Consider the following 22,973-nt stretch of genomic DNA (forward strand, 5'->3'; position numbering starts at 1 on the left):
GTACAATCAAATACTTATTTGGAGGTTGTGTTGTGGGGATAGTCTGGGACAGTGGGGGCAGTAAGTGATGTTGTGCAGATATGTGAGGAGAACTCAAGTATTGAACTAGACTGACACTATGGTGGGTGGGTTCATATTTTGAGGGGCTAGGCTGTATAAAGGCTGAGTAATGTGGAGGGACAGTGTTTATGGGGTGGGAGAGGACAACAGTGACGGTTGTGTTTTGGACAGCCACAATGATGTCCATGGGGTGGCTTTGTTACAGGGGAGACTAGGCTAGGTGGTCATGCCATTTGGTGGGGGAATGTAGCATCTGCAAGGGCGAGGGTGTGGTAAAGAGGGTAGTGCATGCAGTAGGGGCAAAACTTGATGATGCAGGGCACAGAGTATACGGCCTGGTGAGTGGTAGGGGAGAACAGTGCCAGCTTTGGGGGTACTGTAGGAGCAGTTGGGTGTCAGAGGGAGGACAGTGTGAGGAGGATGCTGTGGCGAAGAGGCGGCCTGAGTGGTGTGGGGAGGCTGTCCTAGACACACAGGGTGAGAAGCGACTGCCAGGGTCACACGGTCTAACTCCTCCCAAGGCAGATGTCCCTCCTGCTTTTTGCAGCCCTCCCGTGACGGGTTTCCACACGCTGCCTAGGCAGTGCGTAGCCCTGGTGTTCCCGCTTTCGGCAGGGTGCGTGGGGAGAGCCCGGGAGGCGGTCAGGTGGGGTGTGAAGGGGCACACGGGAGGGGGGGGGGGGTCCTGTCCTCGCAGCCCGGGCGCGGAACCCTCCCCTCCCCTTCTCGTCCCGCCCCCCTGCGCAGCGGGGCCGGAGGGCGGCGGAGCCCGCCCCGTCACGTGGGGGCGCACAGAGGGTGCAGGATGGTGGCGGTTGCGGCGGCGCCCGGCGGCGGCAGCGGGTAGAAAATGGCGGATTTCGAGGAGCTGAGGGTGAGGAGAGAGCCCGTCGCCGCCTCCCAGCCGGTATCGCCACCCCGCGCGCCGGCCCGCCCGCGCCCACAGCCCCGGCGGACCCCGGCTCGCCGATACGGGGTGTCGCCCGCCCCCTCGCCTCCCCTCACCCGCCCCCTCGCTCCGGGGGGGGCACCCCACATCTACTCCCCCCCCAGCAGGGCGCGTCCCTCCAGCCCCTCAGGATTTGCCCCCCCCCCCCCCCGCGTTCCTGTCTGGTCTTGACCCACTGGCCCGGATTCGTGCCCCCTCTCCCCATCTCCTTCCCAATCTGACGCCTCAGTCTCCCCCCCCCCCCCCCCCCCGGGGCTGCGGGCCACGTTTTATTCATGTGTCTCAGCCTGCAGGCGCCCGGTCCTGCTGCCCAAATCTGAAGCTTTGTGTGGTCGCGTGCCTCGGCTCTGCTCTCCCGAGCTATTGACCGAAGTTGCGCGCGGGGAGCCTTGCCCCCTGCCCCACACAAGTGAATGTGGCTTTTGGGGGTTTTAGGATAACAGTATATAGTATGAAAATGGCCGGGGGGGGGGGTATTGGCCAGTCATTCTTACCTGAAAATAATAATGACTTCAAAAAGGGCGGATACTTGAGCCATCTTCTAAATGGGACTTGAAGTTGAAGATGAATGCGGGCCTCCGGTTTTTGTGCGCACACAGCATCTTTCATTAGCAGATCTCTAGGCGCTTGCAGTCTTCACCTGTGTGTGCTCTTGACTTCATACAAGGAAAATCCTTTCATTGTCTCTTCTAGAGGCGTGGGAGTGGAAAAATTTGCAGAATCTGGTTTCCATTTTCATGTTGGAATTGTATTCTAGCATCTTAATGCCATCCTCGTGATTACATACAGTTTACACTAGTATAGTTCTGCCTACTTTGGTGATGTATTGCAGTTGAGATCTAAAAGGAGACAGTTGTGCAGTCATGTATGGCACCTTTTTTTTTCTCTTTCTCAATACAAATATTTTGTATTGGGAACCGGAGGGGGTATGAACCCCACAAGCTGCTTTTTAAAAATCAGTTTAAAATTAAATTTGCCAGTATATTTAATTTAATTCTAAGTTTGTGAGCAATAGACAAATGAAAGGGTTATGGAATTTGGTATTTTTGAGACAGACCTATTCAATCTATTCTTTCACTTTTTACACAGTTATAATGAATTCCTATGAATGCTTTCAACATCGTGATTTTTTTTCTTTTGTAGATTAGACTTAAGCAGATATTTCAGAGCTGGCTACTGCTTTTTAAAAATATAAGCATCTTTTTAATTAAAACATGCAAACATCTTTTTATTATTCGGATGGTGTTTTGCTTCAGATTTTTATTACAAGTAGGGCTCACATCTGCAAAGGTGCCAGGCTTGTGTAACATGGACAGGCGGAATTGAACCTTTGACCTCAGACCTTCTGTGTATGATGCAGTCTTGCAGTGGGAGTTCTGTGAGGATAGAGTTTGCAAAACCGAGCTCTTAAACTCTTGTCTAGTAGGGATTTCTGCCATTACCAATTAACATTGAACAGTGCGAGCACTGGTGGAAAGCCCTAGTATAGAGAAGGCTCTAGTACAGGGCTACTCAACAAGCGGCCCACGGTGCGGTTTGGGTTTACAGGGGACTCACCATGCGCCCACGAACAGGATCCTTTGAACATGGACACCACTGGGAACGCACTCCACAATGGCGAGTCAATATAATGGTCTTCTGTTGATATGAGTTTTAGTAGATAAATTTCTGAACTGTCATTGCTCATTAAAAGTGCTGTCATATGGGTGGAAATCTGGTAAATATTGCATTTTATTAATATCAGCAGACCTGACGTAAATGGGGACTGCGTGTTGTGTAGCTTTGCCTTTGTATGCATGCCCATCTGTGTCAAAGAAGCTATTTGCATATATTTGTGTGTATATGCAACTTAAGTTGCGGTCCTCGCCATTTGCTGTATCATTGTGACCCCCCACAGCTTCCAAAATTAAGTAGCCCTGCTCTATTGGCTAGGACCCTCATTTCACCAGATTTAATTAACATGTGGGAAACACTAGCAGTTGCCAAAGTTCTGCTTACGTTATGGTTCTCAGCAGTGCTAACGTTTTGTTCATTCGAATTGGCCATAGCTTTGGTGGTGGAATTGTTTCACAAAATTTTTTTAATCTAGATAATATCTGAAGTAAGAGTAGAGGTTCGTCTTCCTGAAAATAGGCTTGCTTTCTGAATTGATATAGTAAGACTTAAAGGCAATATAGACATTTCTTTTTGTTTGCTTGCTTGCTTGTTTGGTGTTCCAGCTCCTCAGTATCATGCTATGATAGTCTTCTCTCTACAAACTCTCTACAGCAGGACTCCTTGTTTTAGCTACGCCTACACTTTGCAATAGAAATGAGGATGTATCAATATAGGTGTTCTCAAAGCAATGATAAGATAGTATGAACTTGCACTCAGAAAATAATTTCCATTAAGGGAAATTTGCATCTGGAATATCTAGTGTGGAAGTGAATATCTTGAACTTCTTTGCTAGTCAGGATAATCTTTGATACAGCTTATTTTAAATAGTCTGTGGAAGGGGGACTTCCTTCTCAATACTTCTATAGATGGAGATGATTTACCAAAGTGTTGGTTTTGCTGCTTTATCTTCCTCATTTTCTATCTCCTCAGCTCACCCAATAGCAGGAGGTAAGGGGTGTGTGTGTGTGTGTGGAGATTATTGTTACTGTGTGGGAGCATGGCTAAAGTAGCTTTAATTGTAGGTTTTTGGGAATGGTAATGTGATTTGAATGGTGCACTGATGAACCATATTTAGCTGTGTAGATAGAGGGCTGTGATACAAGAAAGTTTTATATTATTACTAGTGTGACGAATTTAATGGTGCAGTAAAGCAGTGGTTTTCAAACTGGAATATGTGTACATATAAGACTGGCCAGCCTAGGTCAGACCAGACGCCCATCTCGCCCAGTATCCTGTCTGCCAACAGTGTCCAATACTTGATGACCCAGAGGGAGGGATCACGAGGTAATCCTCAGGTGATCTCTCCCTTGTCCACCCACATGCAGAGAAACAGAGGCTAGGAATACCATTCCTACCCATCCTGGCTAAAATCCATTGATGGACCAAATGTTCCTGAATCTATCTAGCTCTTTTTTTGAACCCTGTTAAAGTTCTAGCCTTCACTGCATCCTCTGGCAAGGAGTTCCACAGGTTGACTGTGCGCTGAGTGAAGAAAGACTTCCTTTTTTGTTTTGTTTTAAACCTGCTGCCTATAGTTCTTTTATTGTGGGAATAAGTAACTTTTCCGTATTCACTTTTTCCATACCAGTCATGATTTTATAGACCTCTATCATATCCCCCCCCCATTAGTCTCCTCCTTTCTAAGCTGAAAAATCCAAATCTTTTTAATTTCTCTTCATATAGAAACCGTTCCAAACCCCTAATAATTTTTGTTGCCTTTTTGTGAACCTTTTCCAATGCTAATATATATATTTTTAGATGAGGCGACCTCTTCTGTACGCAGTATTCAAGATGTGGGCATACCGTGGTTTTATATAAAGGCAATAAGATATTTTCTGTTTTATTCTCTATCCCATTTTTAATGACTCCTAACATTTTTCAGGGGGTAGCCAAGTTAGTCTGTGCAGGATAAACTTAAAAAACAACAAATAGTCTATAAAGTGGTACCAGACTAACAAAACATGTAGATAGTACCATGAGCTTTCGGGGGCACAGCTTGTTACATTTCAGCTTGGCTTTCCCCTTGATATTTTTATGCCCACTAACTCTTCTTGTCTCCCCCCCCCCCCCAATTTATTTTAATTCTGGACATCCAATACTCTGGTCATCTGAAGAAGTGGGCTGTGCCCACGAAAGCTCATGATACCATCTACGTGTTTTGTTAGTCTTTAAAGAGCTACCAGACTATTTGTTGTTTAAGATTATCCTAACATTCTATTTGCTTTTTTGACTGCCTCTGCACACTGAGGCTACATCTAGACTGCAGGCTTTTTTCGGAACAAGTTTTTCCAGAAGAGATCCTATAAAAGAGAGCATCCACACAGCAAAAGCGCATTAAAAAGCAACTTGCTCTTTTGAAAGATAGCGTCCACACTGAATGGACGCTATCTCACATTTAAGCTGTGATTACTATGGACAGAGCGGCCACCGGGGCCCCTGTGTGTTTTCCTCTTTCCTCTTCTTTTGAAAGAACTACCTCTTACCTGTCCACACGTGCCTTTTTCCAAAAGAGCTCTTTCGGAAAAAGGTTTCTTCCTTGTAGAAAGAGATTTACCAATGTTGGAAAATCCCCTGTATTCTTTTGGTCGTGGTGGTGTTGAAAGAACGCGATTTCAGTGTGGACGTAAGTGAAGTTTTTTTTTTTTCAGAAAAATGGCTGTTTTTTCTGAAAAAGAACTCTCTAGTGTAGACATAGCCTGAGTGGTTGTTTTCAGAGAACTATCCACAATGACTCCAAGATCTTTCTCTTGAGTAGTTGTAGCCAAATTAGTCCCCATCATAGTGTGTGTGTGTGTGTGTGTATATATATATATATAGAGTTGGGATTATTTTTTCCAATGTGTATTACTTTACATTTATCAACATTACATCTGAGGGTTCACAAAACTTTAGCAGGGGTACATGAGAGAAATCCTATAATGACATATAACATATTGTGTTAGTCCTTAGAGACCTTTCCCTGACCCATTTCATAAGTATATTATGTCGCTATCTCTGATGAGGTTTCGAGGTTTGTGAGTGGTTAACTGGTAAGCCTCAGTTTTAATGGGTGAAGGTTACTGGTTCTGGTTAATCAGTAGGGGCTGGAACAGCTTCAGCCCCGTGGGGTTCTCTGCAGGCAGAGGCTCAAACTCCAGCCCGTCCCTGTTTGATCAGTTAACCAGTTAAACTAAACATTTAACTGGTTAACTAAACAGGATTTTACATAGGAAACTGTATTATTTGGAAGGGCACCGCATCCTCCTGTAAGGGAAATGGTATTATCACTGTTTTACAGATAGGGCAGTGAAACATTGAGAGACTCAGGCACAGATTTTTGAAAAGTATCTTTGCGATGCTGAGCAGAGGATGCTGAAATAAGTACTATTGACTTCAGTGAGACTTAGGCTTTGCATCACTGAGTGAGCAATGCCCAGATTTTTAGCCATTTAGGTCTTAGTGACTTGCCCAAGATTAAACAAGAAGTTTATGATGGAGCTGGGAATTGGGTTTCTTAAGTTCTAGGCTAGTGCCTAACCATTGGTTTTTCCCCTAAAAAATAAAGTTGTAGGATATGGTGGCAGGCTGTTCCAGAGTGCTGGATCAGATGTTTCCATTTCTGTTTAATCTGTAAACGAGGGTGTCATGTTCTGGACCAGCGGATCTAGATCACAATCTTGATGACTGTTCAGCACAGGGAAGGCAGTGGTTTATGATCCCTTAATGTGATCCTCTTGATGTTGCTTCTGGAGAAAGACCTGCACTGCATTGCACAAAGCCATAAAGGCCTTTACTTCCATTGATAAATCCCACTTTAAAAGACTGAGCATGAAATTCACCTTCTTTGGATTAGTGGATTTGACTTGCAGAAATTTAAATTCAGAGGTATGAAACTTCTGTGAGATTCACTCCTGCATGCTCTGCAGACACTGTGGAGAATAGCTTCTTCTCAAACCACTTTTAAGGATTAATCTCCAGAAATTTCCTTTGTAAATTACTGTTTTATGAATTAATCTACATTGTCTCTGGCAGAGTTAGTTAATGCATGGATACGGAGTAACCTGTTCACCTCAATATGTGGTCTCTACCTCTCTTGTGAGGGGACATTAGGGCAGCTTGGAAAGCTTAATTTCTATTAATAAGATCATTGGCAGTCTAGAAGCAGCAGATCAGACTTCAAGTGTGATTCTGGGTTTGTTTAGGCCAACAGACTATGGCAGGGGTGGCCAACCCATTCTAGGCTAAGAACCAAGATATCAGTGGATCCAGCGTGAAGAGCCGGAGAAAAGTTGTTGAGCAAAACAAACAAAAACAAAAGGACTGCCCCTTTTGCCCCTTAAAAGGAGCCCCCGGCCGCATTTGGGTGAGTGCAAAAAAAAAAAAAAAAAAAGCTTTGCTCCTTTAAGAAAATGAGAGGCTTTTTGGCTGCATCAGGCTCCCACCGGCCGACACCATCTAGAATGGCTGTGCCGGACGGCTCCCCTGCCCAGGTCAGCACAGGGAGCCAGGAGAAGAGGGCCATTTTTGGGGGTGCGGCTTTGAGTCATGGTGAGGGGTTCATGAGCTGGGGGGAAGGGGAAGAGCTGCATGCAGCTCGCGAGCTGTGGGTTGGCCACGGCTGGACTATGGGAACGGTGCAGAGAATATTGCACTCAACTTTCTGGAATGAAACATTGTTTTTATAGTTATGGTATTAACATTCAGCGCAAGGAACCATGATCAAAGGTCTGGGACAGGAAATCTTTCATTGTGATTAAAGAACTCCAGGAGACCTTGTAGGAGCCCTCATAATTTTTTTTTTTTTTTTTTTTTTTTATTGGAGGGATTGTAATGGTACTCTATTTTAGTTTGTCAAATTGAATGCTTTGTATTACATTTTAAGACAAACTTCGGTGTTTTGTATAATATAAGATGCTGTTGTCTCTTGTAGAAATGGTCATTGTCGTTCCTGTTCAAAATAATTCTATGAATGTAGTTCCAAGAAATCTTCAGAAAAGTTGTCATCAAACCCACCCAGAATAAATCATACCTCTCATCGACCTTAACATTCTGGAAAGATGAATTCTGATCAAGATGGTTTAACTGTACAATGTTTCTATTAAAAGCAGTTTCACAATCTGAGGAACTTTATGGTTTAGTTTTGAAAAGTACAAAATTGTGAATATCTTCTAATATTTTGTATCTTTAGACACATGACTGCTAGATTGGCTTTGCATAGAAGTTCTTGAACACTTACTTGACTCTTAAGTAGTCCTATGAATGTTGAAAAGGTGACTTGGAACAGAAGTTTACAATATCAGGCCCATGTGTAATTCTTGATAAAGCCTCAGTTGTGGAAAGCAGCTGTGGCTAGACAGAGTCCCCAACTGACCCCGGGCTCCATGTGGCGCTGCCGCTTTGAAACACCGCTGGGAACACGAGGCCAGTGGGGGACTGCTTGAGTCCCCCACTGGCCCTGTGCTCACCACAATGCTTTCGCAGTGTAGCAACAGTCCTGCCCTTCTTGACAAATTGCATTGACTATTCGATTAGCCAATTAATCAAATTTTACATCCCTATTTGGTTAACCAATTAAGGGGGGGGCTGTACCCTAAGGATATTAAATTGTGGTTATCTGGCTAATCATGTAGTCAATAAGGACTGCTCTGCAGAGCCGCAGTGGGGTAGGTCCAGGAGGTGGTTCAAGCCGGGACTGAGCAGTCCTGACTTGTTCTGGCTCTGGGAGCCACCCATGCTATAGCTCTGCATTTTAAATGTAGAAAGAGCTTCTGGACTCTTCCTACATTTAAAATGTAGAGGCACAGCATCCTGGACCTGTGTGAGCTAGGACTGCCAGAGCTGGCCATCGCGAACAGGGCCTGGTGCTGGAGCAGTCTCTGTTCATGGCAGCCAGGGTTGGCCATGGCCTGGTGCTAGAGCAGCTCGTGTATACAGCCAGCCTGGGCTGCTGTGAACTGGGACTGCTACTATCAGAGGCAGTGGGGGAGAGGAAGCAAGATGGAGATGGTGCTGGGGAACCAGCTCCTGTCCTACCCCCCTTCCCTGATGCCTCTCATAGAGGGCAGCAAGGAGGGGGAAGCAAGTAGTCAATACGCCAGTATACTGTCCGATAAGCATAAGCTAATCCGGTAGTCAACGAATCCATGGTTCCCAACCTTTTCAAGCATTTGAACCTCTTTTTCAATCTATCAAAATTTTATGGACCCCCCCCTCCCTGGGGGGGAAAGGAAAAAGTATGGTGGGCCTGATCCTTACTCTTAAACCTTCCATGGACCTCCTTCAGTAGGATCACATGTTGGGACCCACTGGACTAGTTGACTACTCACTAACATTCCTACTCCCCACCCTTATCTGCAACGTGCCTGGGCTGCCATGGAGAGGGGCTGCTCTGGACTCCCAGAGCAGCCCTCTGCCCATGGTGGGGCGGGGTGCTGTTACAGCTCCCACCAGTGAACTGGAACTGGTAAATATCACACATTAAGGGTGATGCTTATTGGTTAACCTTTCACTTCTCTATATTGGGACTTCATCCCACTGTCCCTCCATAAACACACACCACTGATTTGAACAGAGATTTTATGTTTACTAGAGTTACAGGCTTGGTACTATTATTTTTTTTAATTGTAATTTGCTAGAATTTTAAGATTCAGTAATTGACACAAGCACTATTTAAATAATGCTAAGAGTGGGTAAAAATGACAGTTCATTTCATAGGATTAAAAAAGCCATGGGTTGCTCCCTAATACCTGAATGGTGGGCATGTAAGACCAAAATTTCAGAGATTTGTGTGCATCCCACATGAGTGTGCAGTTATGGTTTACAATACCATGCAGTGGGATGCATGCAGCTTTGAAAACCTAGTACTTAATTTATCTGTTTCCTCATTAGCTATACATTGCATTGTTCTTCTTGCTCTCCCTATTACAAGGTCCAGATAATCAGCATTTATAAACAAGCACAGCTACATTTATTTTTGTACACATTTATTTTCAAGTTAAGCTTGCTACTGTACTTTTTTGTTACTTCAGTGCAGAACAGAGAATGGGAACCAGGAACCCTGGTTTTGTTCATGAGTCTCACAATGTTCCTGAGTCACCTTGGCCAAATCACTTAAATTCTCATTGCCCGCCTTCCAAAGTCATGACTGAAATGTGTCAGACCATGAAATCGGATCTTCCCTGTGAAATTTAGCTTTTGGAGGGGAGGATCAGAGCTGGCAGCACCGTAAGCCCCTGGCTATAGCTGCTAGTCCTGTCTGGAACCTGCCCAGCTACTCTGATGTGGGGTGATTACTCACCTCTGGGTGCCTGCCCTACCTGCTGGAAGCTCTGGGTCTGGGCAGAAAAGGGCAAACCATGTTCCTCCCCAGCTGGCTGGGACTAATAGCTAGGAGCCCCTGGTTGATGTACCTCCACCAGCATGGGGGAGATCAGATAGCCCCTCTTTGCATCCCTCACCTCTGACAACCTCCTGCAGCTGCTGGAAGCTCCAAGGCTGAGCTGGGATAGTAGTGCACTAGTGAAGTTGGAAATCCTGTGGACCTCATGCCCCTCCCCACACACATTCACAACAGCTTTGTGATCTCTACGCAGATGACTCCCTTTTGGGCCCAGACCCTGTTTACAGCACACTGAAATTTCAGATGTGAAATTAGTCAATGGCTGTGAAATTGACCAGAATGGACTCTGAATTTGGTCAGGTCTACTCATTGCCTGTGACAGCCTTGAGATTTTTGGATGAAATGTGGTATGTGAGGGTACGTCTACATTGCAGGGTTTTTCTGGGTTACTGGAGGCCAAATCATGGAAAAACTCCTGCAGTGTCCAAGGAAAGTGTTTGCTCTTCTGCATGTGTGGTGTGTGTGTGTGTGGTGTCTTTTTTTTTTTTTTTTTTTTTTTTTTTTTTTTTGCGGAAGAACAAACGCTCTTTTGGGGAGCACTGTATCCCTCATTCTATGAGGGATAAAGGCTCTGCTGAAAGAGGAGGCTTTTCCGCCATTTGGCTCCATCTAAACCGTGGTGGAACAGCCTCTTCCAGAAAAGCAATCAGAAAAAGTTACGCAAATTGCGCAGAACAATTTGTGCAGCTTTTTTCCGAAAAAAAAAACTTATAGTGTGGACCTAGTCTCACTGGGTCAGCAGCACTATTAGCAGTTTACAAACTAAATGGTGAGTTGGGTCCAGGAGGGAGGAGGAGAAAATAGAGATTTAAGTACCTGTTGGTTGAGGGTTTTTTCAAGCACAGTAGTGGATTTAGACGTGTGCCTTCCATTACTTTCAGTGGAAAATACTTACATTCCCTAGATTGTTTTTGAAAGATCATTCCATGGTCAATTGCTAACCTTAAGTTCTAAATTAGAGCAACCATGAATAGTTCTTGAATAGTAAATACTACTTGGGCAAAGAAGGAACTTCTTTGATTTCTGCTTATTTTTAAATGGATAACGTTTTCCTGTCTGCTTTATTTGGCTCTAATGACCTTCAAAATCTTGTTTTGAAAAAACACATTTGAATGATAAAAGCACAGGAAAACACTTGAAGTTCCCAGACTATATTTTTCCTGTTTAAAAATTAAACATGATCCAACAGAACTTCCTTCAAATTTTCTCCAAAAAAAAAAAAAGGCAAAAAGCTGACTGGGTGTAACTTTGACAAAGCATGAGGTCCTAGCTCAAGAGATTTGATTTTACATCTGAAGCTTGCATCCTTGATTTAAGAATGATAGTGCTTATATGTACAATAAAGTAGCAATGAAGAGAAAATCTTGAAAGCACCATCAATAGCTCATATCAGATCAATGTGAAAAGCATACTGGTAACCAGGTGTTAGTATTTCAGTGGCTAGAGAACAAACAAAATATGAAATAGTTTTTGGCATGTACAAGGTTTAAATGGAAATGTTTACTGGAAATTACTGGAGCTTTTAAAGCATGGTCTTACAGTTAGATGCCCAAGAGTAGATGCTTGCACACCTGCAGGTTCCAGTTTGATTTTAATGGGAAGCCACAGAAAAATAAGATCTTATCTGGCAGATCAGGGAGTAAATTATGAAATGGGGACATATTCCTCCATTCTTTACACATCCAAAACTACCGTTACTTAAAAGGAAAGCAAAATCCAGCTCTAAGTGAAAGACTCTGTTATAGGGATGTTAAATTTAATCAACTAATTGACTAGTCGATCGATTTTTCTTTTTTTTTCCATCGACTGGTTGATAGCGGGGGAGCTAATCCCACTGCAGTTCTGCCTTTCAAACGTATTAAGAGCCTGCTGGCTCTTAATACATTTAAAAGGCTGGTGTGCAGCATGGGAATCGGCTGTCCTGGCTTGCATCCCCCCCCACCCCCTTGAGCTTCTGATTTTTAAATTTATTATAAGCTGGCAGGCTCTTAATAAATTTAAAAAAGAGGCGCAGCTTCTGGAGCCAGGCGCGAGCCAGGAATCAACTGATTCCTGGCTTGTGCCCGGTCCCTGCTACCCCACTGCCTCTCCTGCCCCTGCGGAGATGGTGCTGGGGAGAACCAGCGTTTTTAGCTGGCTCCCCACAGCACCGGCTTCTGCTTCCCCCGCCCTCCCTTGCTGCCTCTGAGAGGCAGCAAGGTGCGTGGGAAGCGACTAGTCAAGGGACAAGTCAACTATCCAATAAGCAAAAGCTTATAGGATAGTTGACTAGCCACTTACATCCCTACTCTGTTAGTGACAGTGTTTTTACTGCAAATGATTAAACTATGTTAGCAGTATTTTTATTCAAAAGCACAAGTTTTGTATATCAACACAGTGTACATACTTTTCTACTTAAAAGCTGATGCTCCATTTAACGTGTGGGTGGTGATATTTATACTAATAGGCAATAGCAAAATGCTACTCTTCAGAATTTCCACATTAAATGTGAGTTGTATCTAGGCATATTTAACTGCAAATATTACCTTAATTTTCGGGAATGCATACAAACAGCAATGAGGGAAATGCAAAGGGTGCTGCAAGGCACAGCCTGTTTCTTTAACCTTTGATCAGAAGAGTTAGGTTTTCTTGGTTTAAATCATGTTAGTCATGATGGATTCCACTACTAACAACAAGTTTTGTTCCCTAAACCTAAAATAAGTATTTGACAATATTGCTAAATATCTTTGTTGCATTTTGCATATAACACACTATTGGAGGTCAGAGTATTTAAGTCAATTAAATATTTTTCTTTTTCTGTTTTTTAAGATGCATATTATAAGACTGTTGAGTTTACTTTCATAAATCTCCAATAGTCTCTTTAAATCTTCATCCCAGATGCAAAAATAAATCTTAATTTAATTGTAGTTCCAATTGTGCTCCCTATGAAGGAGGGAAATATGTCAAAGGATTTTTAACATATATTTATACCACAAGATTTACCTGACTTTGCTTGGGTCCTTCAGGGCAGGGGGCTAGTACTGTGGAGAGTGCAGGAATGAGGGCGAGGGGCTTGCCTCAGGGCTGGGGTTGTGGTGGTACAGGAGTTAGGGTTGAGTGAGAAGGGGCTCAGGGCTGGGTGAGTGGGGGCTGAAGGAGTTGGCAGGAAGTTGGAAGGTGTGGTCAGGGTGGTTGGCAGCTGCTGCCTGGGGACCATGTGGTCATTCTGGACTGGAGTATAACTGTCCCTGCTGTCACAGCCATCTGTTTCTCATCAATTGGAAATAATCACATTCCACATGCATCCCAATGTCAGACAGAAGCATGAATTCTTTCAAATCCATTGTGTGTGTGTGTATGTGTATACATGTGTATATGTACATATAAAAATTGTGTGTTTATAGGTCCTTTTGACAGTTGGACCACCATTTCTGGTTGGATATGTATATCTAACCTATTTCTTTTATGCATGTTTTGGAGATTTTTCTGCTTTAACCAAAGGCAGTGAGAATTAGGGATGTGAAATCCCATTTAATCAGTTAACCGGTTAAATGTTATGTTTAATGGGTTCACTGCTTAAATAGGCACAGCGGGGGCCACTTCAGCTAGACCAGAGTGGCCTCCCGCCCATGGCGTGGCTGGGCTGGGGCAGCGCCCTGCCTGTGGAAGGCTGCTTCAGTCCAGCCGGGCCAACGGTAAACCAATATCGGATAAGCATCACCCAAGAGGGGTTACTGGTTAACCATTGACATCCCAGTGAGAATTTGAAGAGACAGAGTTTTTTGGTGTGTGCGTGGGGGATGTGTGGGTTTATTATTATTTTGGCAGTCAACTTGAGAATTGCATGTGTGCTAGTTTTTAGCAGATGAATTCTAGTGTGAGAATAGTTACATAATCACAATAAACTTATTTGAAAAATAAAACTTCAAAGATCATGTGTCTAACTGCAATGTGGCTAATAACTGCTTACAGCCAATTTGATTATAGTTATTCTAATATCGAGGTGTTGCTGAGAAATAACTGGGTAGTGGGTGTAGGGATGTAAAAGAGGAGTCAGTCAGCTACCCAATAAGCTTAGGCTTATCAGGTAGGTAGTCAAGTCAACTGCTCCCATTTCTTCTCTCCTCCCCACCTTGCTGCCTCTGATATAGAGGCGGGGGTTGAGCAGGAACCTGTGCTGGGAGCAGGAGCTGGCTTAAAAGCAGTCCCGGCTTGTGCTGCCCCAGGATCTAACCCCACTGCAGCTGTGCAGTTTAAATGTAGTAGGTGATGAGTGCTCATCGACTACTGGATTTAGCTGATTATCTACAATTTAACATCCCTAAATGAGTGGTATGAATGAGACATACAGAACTGGGAGTCCTGTAACTATTGGTGGGGAACAGGGAGTAGGATTGCAAGTCAGTAATTGTTACATCTCTGTTCTGGTGTAGGCAACTGTGGTTTAGACAAAAATAACTTTTTCTTACCTGCCAAGTCCACAATTATCTGATTTAGTTTATCTGCTTTACTATCAAAATAAGGGATAGAACTAGCTTGAAATGTAATTATAATAGTGGAAACGGTGGACAGTATTTTATTCCAAAAATTGAAGACCATTTATGAGTTGGCAGTAAACAACTAATATTTTATAGAATCCTAGGTTTCTGCCATGTAATACTGCTATTTAAGATATCCAATTATCTCTCTGCTAATTAGCTTTAAATGTACTATAACTGTCCTATCCTGGAGAAAATACTAGAATGCGTCATACTCTCTCTGCTTTCCCTGGAAGACTTCCACATTCCACACCTTACTGTGTTTCACTACCATGACACTTCTCCTAATGTTCACCCTAATTCTTCCCTTCAGCAGTTTTGATTCTATCACTTCTAGCAATATCCTATATCATTCTGCGTAAGTCTTCGTCATTATACTGGTCAAATGACTGTAGCCAGTTATGGTAAAGTTGAACCTCTAGTCTGGATGCTGGACAACGGATGTTGCTGGAAAAGAGAGCCCCAGTAGATGCAAGTGGGGGTTGGCTGGGAGTCTGATAGTCGGGAGGGGAACTTGGAGGCCAGCTGAAGAGGGTTGGCATTGACCTGCTGTGGTCTGGCAAACTTTCTTGTTCAGGATTGGCAAGGTCCCAAGGATGGAAGGTCTGGCATCTCTTAGCCAAGTATTAATAGGAATTCCCATTAAGAAGATGACTGTCCAAGATTTAATTGCATACCTCTGAGAAACTACCTTTCCCGTCACAATTACTGTCAACTGCCAACAGTCTAGGAAAAACACACAACCCACTTCAAACATTTAGATATTCAAGATTAGTAGTTAAAGTATAAAATTAAATTGAGTATTTAATGCTGATGGAGAAGAAATAATAGAAACCTAGGTTCTGGTTTCCTGGTTTTATTGCACCTCAACTCCCAGCAGAAGTCAATATGAACTGTGGGTGCTCGACACCTTTGAAAATAAAGCCCTTAGTCATCAGAGAGGCATGGTTTATAGAGCACTTGTCTGGGAACCAGGAATAAACTATAGTAGAACTCTGTTTAACCAAACCTCCATTATCTGACACTCAATATTTATTGACTCACCAGCTGTTTGGAACAGGCAGTGGCTGGGGCTCAGACAACCACTCTTGGATTTATCAGGCATTCTGGTTAGCCAGTCTGGCTACAGTCCCAATTAGATCATACAACAAGAGTCCACTGGAGGGGTATTGTGTTTTTATTAACACCAGCTCAGCAACTGGTCCCTCTTGTGTTGAGAGTCTCTTTAAGGAACTCTCGACTTGCAATATTTTTAAAGTGATTAGATTCCAAGTAGCTTCCATTTACTGACCTACCACTAATTTTTTCCCTTGCCAGTCTTTTGGCTTTGCATACACATTTCCCAGTTATGTTTCCATCTTTCCTTAAAAAAAATAATCTTCTCTGTCATTGTAGAATAGTCCCACACAAACAGAGAAACTGACCAATAAACAAAATATTCAGAAGAAATAGTAAAACAATCTATAAACACAGAGGATGCTAAAATTCACAAAGTAAGCAAACTGAAGAGAGTGGGTTTTTTAAGCTATTAGAATACTTGTGGAAGGGGGAGAGAGGTGTGAATTTGACCATTTCCTTTTAATTTTCTAGAACATAAAATCTGACGGGTATGAAAGTATAAAATGCTGTGTAATAACTATTGTTTGGAACTTAGATGCACTCTGGATACTTTAAAAAAGTGATCAAAATTACCTTTAAATGAGAGTTTATCCTTTAAAAATAATTTTTACTTTGCAAAAATCAATTACATTAAATGGCAATAATTCATAATTTTGTAACATTTTGTAACTATCTTAAGGATGTTAAATTTAGATGAATCAACTAATTGAATAGTCGGTGTAATTTGCATTGACCATTCGATTAGTTGATGAGGGCACCTCCACCTTTGACATGTAGCAAGAGCTGGCAGAGCTCTTGCTACATGTCAAAGGTGGAAGCACTATGGGGAGCATGGCCAGCAGGGGACTCAAGCAGTCCCCACTGGCCCCATGCTCCCAGTGGCACTTTGCTTTTGAAATGTACAAGAGCCCTTCAAAAGCAGGCTGTGTAGGTCCAGTGGAGGACTATTTGAGTCCCCAGCTCGCCCCAGGCTCCCCATAGCACTTCTGCTTTTGAAATGTAGCAAGAGCCCCACTCTTGCTACATTTCAAAGGCAGAAGCACCGCTGGTTTCCTGCTGCACCCCTACTTCTTCTCCCCACAAAAATGGTGCTGGGGGGAACCGTTTTTTAAGTCGGCTCCAGCCTCTGTCCTGATAGAGGCAGCAAGGGCGGAGGAAGCGACTAGTCGAGTCACAAGTAAACTATCCAATGAGCGTTTGCTTATTGGATAGTTGACTAGTGGCTTACATCCCTAGACTATCTAACTCATGATTTCGTGAACTCTGGAAGTCTGAGCCCCTCTTCAGAAGAATGTAATCAACCTCACCTCCTTTTGATTTTGCTAGATGTTTAAAGCCTAAAAAATGATCAGTTGCTCAAATTGAATTGAGCAGATCTTCAGCATATGTTACTGTCTCTCCTTTTTTAGCATGCTTTAATGAAGTGTGAAATGGATACTGGTTTGGAGAACTATCGTTGTCTGAGTTAGTGCCTGTTGAAATGAATTGTGCATTTTGCATCTGTCTCGTCATTTCAGGCTCCCTACAAACTCAGGCAGACATCACTGCATGGCTTATACTCGGGTCACATTTTTCAAGCGTTGGTTGTTTTGGGGGGAAGGGGAGGTTTCCACCACAGTCTAGAGACTTAAAAACCTCAGACTTCTGGGAGCAACTGAAGTCTACTACTGGTTGAACCTCTCTAGTCCGGCAACATCCATGGTCCAGCAAGACCCCGGATATTGCTGGACCAGAGAGCCTGACTGGGAGTAGGAACAGCCAGGATCAGGAGCGAAGCCCTGGCCAGTGGCAGCAGACCCGGTGGCCGGGAGCCATGGCCAAGGCTCGGGGTCTGATTGCCTGCTAGTCCCTTGCACTCACCTGAGGAAGTGCATCCCACTTTTTAGGAAACACTGGTCCAGTTGAATAGGCAACATATACTCAATTTGGAGATATGCCGGGGCAAAGCTACACTTAGGGAGAGGCACTACCTGTTTAAAAAAAAATAATTAAACCTGAGCTATAAAAATCTATATGTGAATTTCATATGCTGTAAGGGAGTAGTGTACTAATCTTAACTTTTTTTTCCCTCCCTTTAGAATATGGTATCAAGTTTTCGAGTTTCTGAACTACAAGTGTTGTTGGGCTTTGCTGGACGTAATAAAAGTGGGCGCAAACATGACCTCCTGATGAGGGCACTGCATTTACTGAAGAGTGGCTGCAGCCCAGCAGTTCAGATTAAAATCAGAGAGCTCTATAGGCGTCGGTACCCCAGGACAATTGAAAGTCTGTCTGACTTGTCACCTATAAAACCGTCAGTTTTCAATTTAGATAATAGTTCCTCTCCTGTGGAATCTGACTTGGCTGTTGCTGGAATTCACCCACTACCTTCTACTTCAGTCACCCCTCAGTCTCCTTCATCGCCTGTTGGTTCTGTGCTGCTTCAAGACACTAAGCCTCACTTTGAGATGCAGCAACCATCACCTCCAATTCCACCTGTCCATCCTGATGTTCAGCTGAAAAGCCTCCCATTTTATGATGTGCTTGATGTCCTCATCAAACCTACGAGTTTAGGTAAGTGTTTAATTTGTAGAGTGTGGTGTTAAGACTGACTGAAGCAATCCCCATTTTGATCAATAAATCCAGGTCCATAAAATAGTGAGCTTTTCATATTAGACACTTGTCTAAAGATCACCATTTCCACTTTGTTAAAGACAGTACGTGCTACTTGGTATTTCATAAATTGCTCTAATTGCCACTCCCAGTAACAATAATGTTCTTTGACTGCAATCAAGTAACTCTCCAAAACATGGTTCTTTTCTGCCTTTGAAAACACTGATGAAATTAATAATCATTTGTGTCACTGATCATAGGTTTGCTCCTCACTTAAAGATCATATATCTATATGGGGCAGTAGGAAATTATTTTTGGAAAACCAATTTTTGATCCATGTGATCATAAATTGTAGTTTCACTAGAAGTAAGGTAAACTATCTTCCAGCTATACAAAATTTTAAGGTGTTTGTTTTCATAGTAGGGTAGGCTCTTAATATCAAAATCATTATGGAAGAGCTATCTCAAATGAGAGGTGTAAATTTAATCATGCATTGGATATTGGTTTGGCAGAAGTGATTGGTCATCTGATCTTTTATTGACTGACGGGACTGCTTGTTATTGTTTTGTTAATCGCAGACTAAAACAGCTACTCCTCTGAAACTTGTTTTGATAGAGTACAGAATAGAGGTATGTGTGCTTTCAGTAGGGATGTTAACATGTACTTGAGTACATCGTTAACTGATGTGCCCAGGCTTTGCTGGGGGATTCAGGCAGGAGGTAGTACTCACAGGGAGCAGGCTCTCAGAACTGCCTCACCTTCCCCCCCCCACACACTTGGGGGGCTGCTGTCTCTGATATGGGGGGGACGGTTATTACTTAAAAGCTAGTTCCCTGTGAGCACTGGCTCCCGCTCCCCCAACCCTCCCTTTGTAAACATATGACCGCTGAATTTTTTCAGCGGTTACAAGTTTACGCAAATTCACACACTTGAACATCTCTAGCTTTCAGCTGTGTGAAGTCCTACTTGTCCTCAAAGGCCCAGATTTTAAAGCATTTTGGACCTTTGTGCACTTAATGTTGCAATGCTTAGGTGAGTTAGAGGCCTAAATCTCATTTTCAAAAGTGACCTATTCAAGGTCAAGATGTAAGCACCTAGATCAGTCTTGAAAATAAGATTTAGGCTCCTAAATCACGTAGGCATTGCAAAGCTGAGTGCACCAAGGCCTGAATTCCCTCAAAGTCTGGGTCAAAATCCAGATCCTTGAAAACATATATTGTATCTTTGTGAATGTTTTGGTTTTTTTGACATTCAGTTGCATCAAATTTAATATTCATGTCTGCAAAACTGCACAGAAGTTGACCCCTACCTTCATGTTTGCTCTCATTTTCTCTCCATGCTTATTGTGAGGATTTTTTTGTCTAATTCCTTTCTTTTCTCCTTCCTTCTGCTGCACCTACAATAGACTGTTTTATCCTTCACTAGCTGATCTATTTAGTGTTGCTCTGGTCCTTAACTCTAGTAATGTTTGGGGGCTTTTAAAGAAAAACATACATGATTTATTTAGCTTATCGGGTAGTCCACTAGTGACTTGACTAGTTGTCCCACCTCCCCCACTGCCTTCACCAGAGAGAGATAGTAAGGCAGGGGGAGCTGGAGCTGGTGCTGGGAGGAAATGGCTTAAAAGCTCAACACCGTCTGGGGGAAAGGAGAAGTGGAGGTGTAGCTAGGACCAGGCACAGGTCCGGAATCAGCGGGTCCCAGATGCTGATCCTATTAATCTTAACTGTATTAAGAGCCACGGGCTCAAGCCAAAACAGTCGAGTCCCAGCTTGCGCCCAGTCCCAGAGGCTGTGCTTCTCCCCCTTCTCCCCCCCCCCCCCCCCCCCGGTGGAGATTGTGCTGGGGGGTCTGGGGGAGATGGGACTGGCTTTGAAGCCAGTCCCTCCCTCCCCTCCTCAGCACTGGCTCCTGCTCCCCACCTTGCTGCCTTTGATAGAGGCAATGCTGAGGGGTGGGGAGGAACTAGTCAAGTAGCGATTCGATTACCTGATAAGTTTAGCTTTATTGGGTAGTTGACTAGTTGCTTACATCTCTACTCAGATAGGGAGTGATGGTGCAGGAGCCAGGGCAGGGAGTGGAAGTGCCAGGGTCAGTGCAGTAGTCTAGGAGGTGGAGGATTCAGAGCAGGGTGGGTGTGGGTGTGAGGGGAACGGGCTCAAGGCAGGGGGCTCGGAGGCACAGGAGTCAGCACAGGTGTTGCGGGGACTTGGCAAGGAGTAGGGATACATGAGTTAGGGCAGGGTTCTGGGAGGAGTGGCGGGCTTAAGGCAGAGTGGGAATGCAGAAGTCAGGATCGGGCTTGGGGGTGCAGGAGTGAGGGCAGAGGGTGGGGGCCGCAGAGCAGGGTTCAGTGTGTAGTCAGACTCAGAGCCACTATCAGATATTTGAGGGAATGAAGAGAATGGCAATTGAATGATCCGTTCCCTGTCATCTAGTCCCAGTTTGTGGCAGTCAGAGGCTTAAGGACATTAGGCTGTAGGGTTGCTTCCCTTACCTAGGTTAATAGTCATTAATGGACCTATCCTCCATAAAGTAACCTAGTTATTCTTTTGGCCTTCACAACATCTCCTAGCAATGAGTTCCACAGATTAACTGACTATGCACTGTACAAGAAAGTACAGAGTTTGTTTTAAATCTGCTACCTATTAATTTCATATGGTGTCCTCTGGTTCTTGTGTTATGTGAAGTGGTAAATAACACTTCCTTATTCACTTTCTCTAAACCATTCATTATTTTTCAGACCTGTGTGATATTGTCCACTCCCTTTAGTTGGCTTTTTCCTAGGCTAAACAGTGCCAATCCTTTTTAATCTCTCCCCTTATGAAAGCTGTTTTATAGCCCTAATAATTTGTTGCACCTCTCTGTACCTTTAAAAATTGTATTATATCTCTTGCGATTGAGTGACTAATATTGAGCATATGGTGGATTTATGTAGTGGCATTATGTTTTCTCTTACGTATCCATTTCCTAATGGGTCTTAACAAGGGCCACTTTTGCTTTTATAATAGTCATGCAAATTAGTAATGTAAGCATAAGAAACCTTTTCAGAGGTTTCTAGGGTCAAATTTTGCTGTACATGTAGGTGGCTTGTTGGAGAGAGAGCATTTTCCTTACAGTACATTCTCTTAAAAGATTACTCTAATATTCATTAGAATGAAATGTCACTTATCTTTCTGCATTTGTATGTCCTTGAAAACAAGGTGAAACCATATATTGTAATTGCAGTAAGACACATAACTAGCACTGTTCAAAACAGAGCTGGAATAAAGTACAGTACGGGGGCGGGGGTCAGGGTCGGCACCGGCATGCGCGGCGCACCCGGGGCTGGCCCCTGCCGCACGCCCAGGGGCGGGGCCAGCCCAGATTGCTCTGCGGGCGCACGTAAAGGGCCCGGCGGGCACCATGGTGCCCGCGGGCACCGGGTTGGGGACCACGGGCTTAGAGGGAACACTGGTCAGCAGCTGCCTTGAAGGTGGACCATGGCTTGAGCTCCGCCCCCTATTCTCTCCCCCTCCCCCCCACAGTAGGGAAACTGTGCTGGTACTCTAGCCTTGTACACAAACCACCTCCATGAGGTTGGTGCATCAGTGCAAGCTTACCCACTGTGGGAGGAAAGAGAGAGCCCAGACCTCCTCACCAGATCGAGCTCACGGGGAAGAAACTCCCCTGGCTGGGGGGAGGGGGGACAACAGTGCACAGATGCACTGCCTGGAGGCTTTCCCTGCTGCTCCCATTGAGACCCCACACACCCTAGCCTTCTCCTACACCCTCCCCCCTGGCCAGACATCCTCCTCACACCCAGACCTTGCACCTTCTCCACTTCCTGCACCACAGCTCCCACCCAGATCCTGCACCTTCATCCCTATCCCACTCACTGGCAGCCCCATCCCGCACATTGAACCTCTCATTTTTGGTCCCACTCGGTAGCCTAAGGAGAATCCACAAAGTCCACTAATCCTGAAACTTCAGAAGAGTTAATCTGGCCTATGGGAAGACCTGAAACGCAGTCTACACTTCTTCTCCTCCTTACACACACCTGTAGGGTGGGAGCACCAGGGGAGTGAGGTGTCTTAATTGCGGGGTGACATCAGTGAGGGTTGGGGCTTTTGGTTTGGGGTTGGTTTTTTTCTGCTTCTCACTTGTGTAGTCCGACTGATTTTTCTGTGGGATAGTGGCCCCCAACCCAGAAGGGTTCCCCACCCCTGCCATAAATAAAGATAATGTAGAAACCTTTTGTGTTAGACATAAATGAGGTTTGCTAAACTAACAGAGTTAAAGCACTTAATCTGTTTAATAATTTTGATTAATATTTCCTTTCTTACTGGTTAAATTAAACCGTTCTCTCCAGCTGCAGCACTAGCATAGTGGCTCAGGTGTAATTATGTGATTAATGGCACGTTTCCATTAGCAATTGGCAGTTCATGGAAAAGTTTGCATTGAGGAAAAAGTTTAAGAACCACTGGTTTGGTGGCATCCTATTATCAGCTGCTGTTTTCAACTGAAATGTGTCGGGGAAGGGAGAAGAGATTGGTGTGTCTGGAGCATGGGAAATAGCAAGTTGTCTGACCTATCCTGTGGCAGGAGGATGGGGACCCCCTTCCTCCAGCTGAGAGCTGCCTCCCACCACAAATGGCTCTGCTCAACACAGCAGTCTCTCCCCAAGCTGCCCACTCTGCCTGCCTGCATGTGGCTGTATGAT

At 44.2% G+C, this 22,973-nt stretch overlaps 1 protein-coding gene across 9 annotated transcripts in view; it reads left to right on the forward strand.

Moving 5' to 3' along the window:
* Positions 1–22,973, forward strand: part of PIAS2 (protein inhibitor of activated STAT 2) — a 56,800-nt gene that overhangs the window by 4,587 nt on the left and 29,240 nt on the right. For 5 of the 9 annotated variants that reach the window (XM_075932713.1, XM_075932710.1, XM_075932711.1 and 2 more), the window contains exon 2: positions 17,758–18,232. In XM_075932713.1, the coding sequence (XP_075788828.1) occupies positions 17,758–18,232 (475 nt within the window). Of the gene's footprint in view, positions 1–721; positions 968–2,557; positions 2,627–5,987; positions 7,008–17,757; positions 18,233–22,973 lie in introns of those variants that run through there. The other 4 variants (XM_075932717.1, XM_075932714.1, XM_075932716.1 and 1 more) reach the window with 4 other exon arrangements.

The sequence above is a fragment of the Pelodiscus sinensis genome, chromosome 6 (assembly GCF_049634645.1).
Source record: "Pelodiscus sinensis isolate JC-2024 chromosome 6, ASM4963464v1, whole genome shotgun sequence".
NCBI classification, from domain to species: Eukaryota; Metazoa; Chordata; order Testudines; family Trionychidae; genus Pelodiscus; species Pelodiscus sinensis.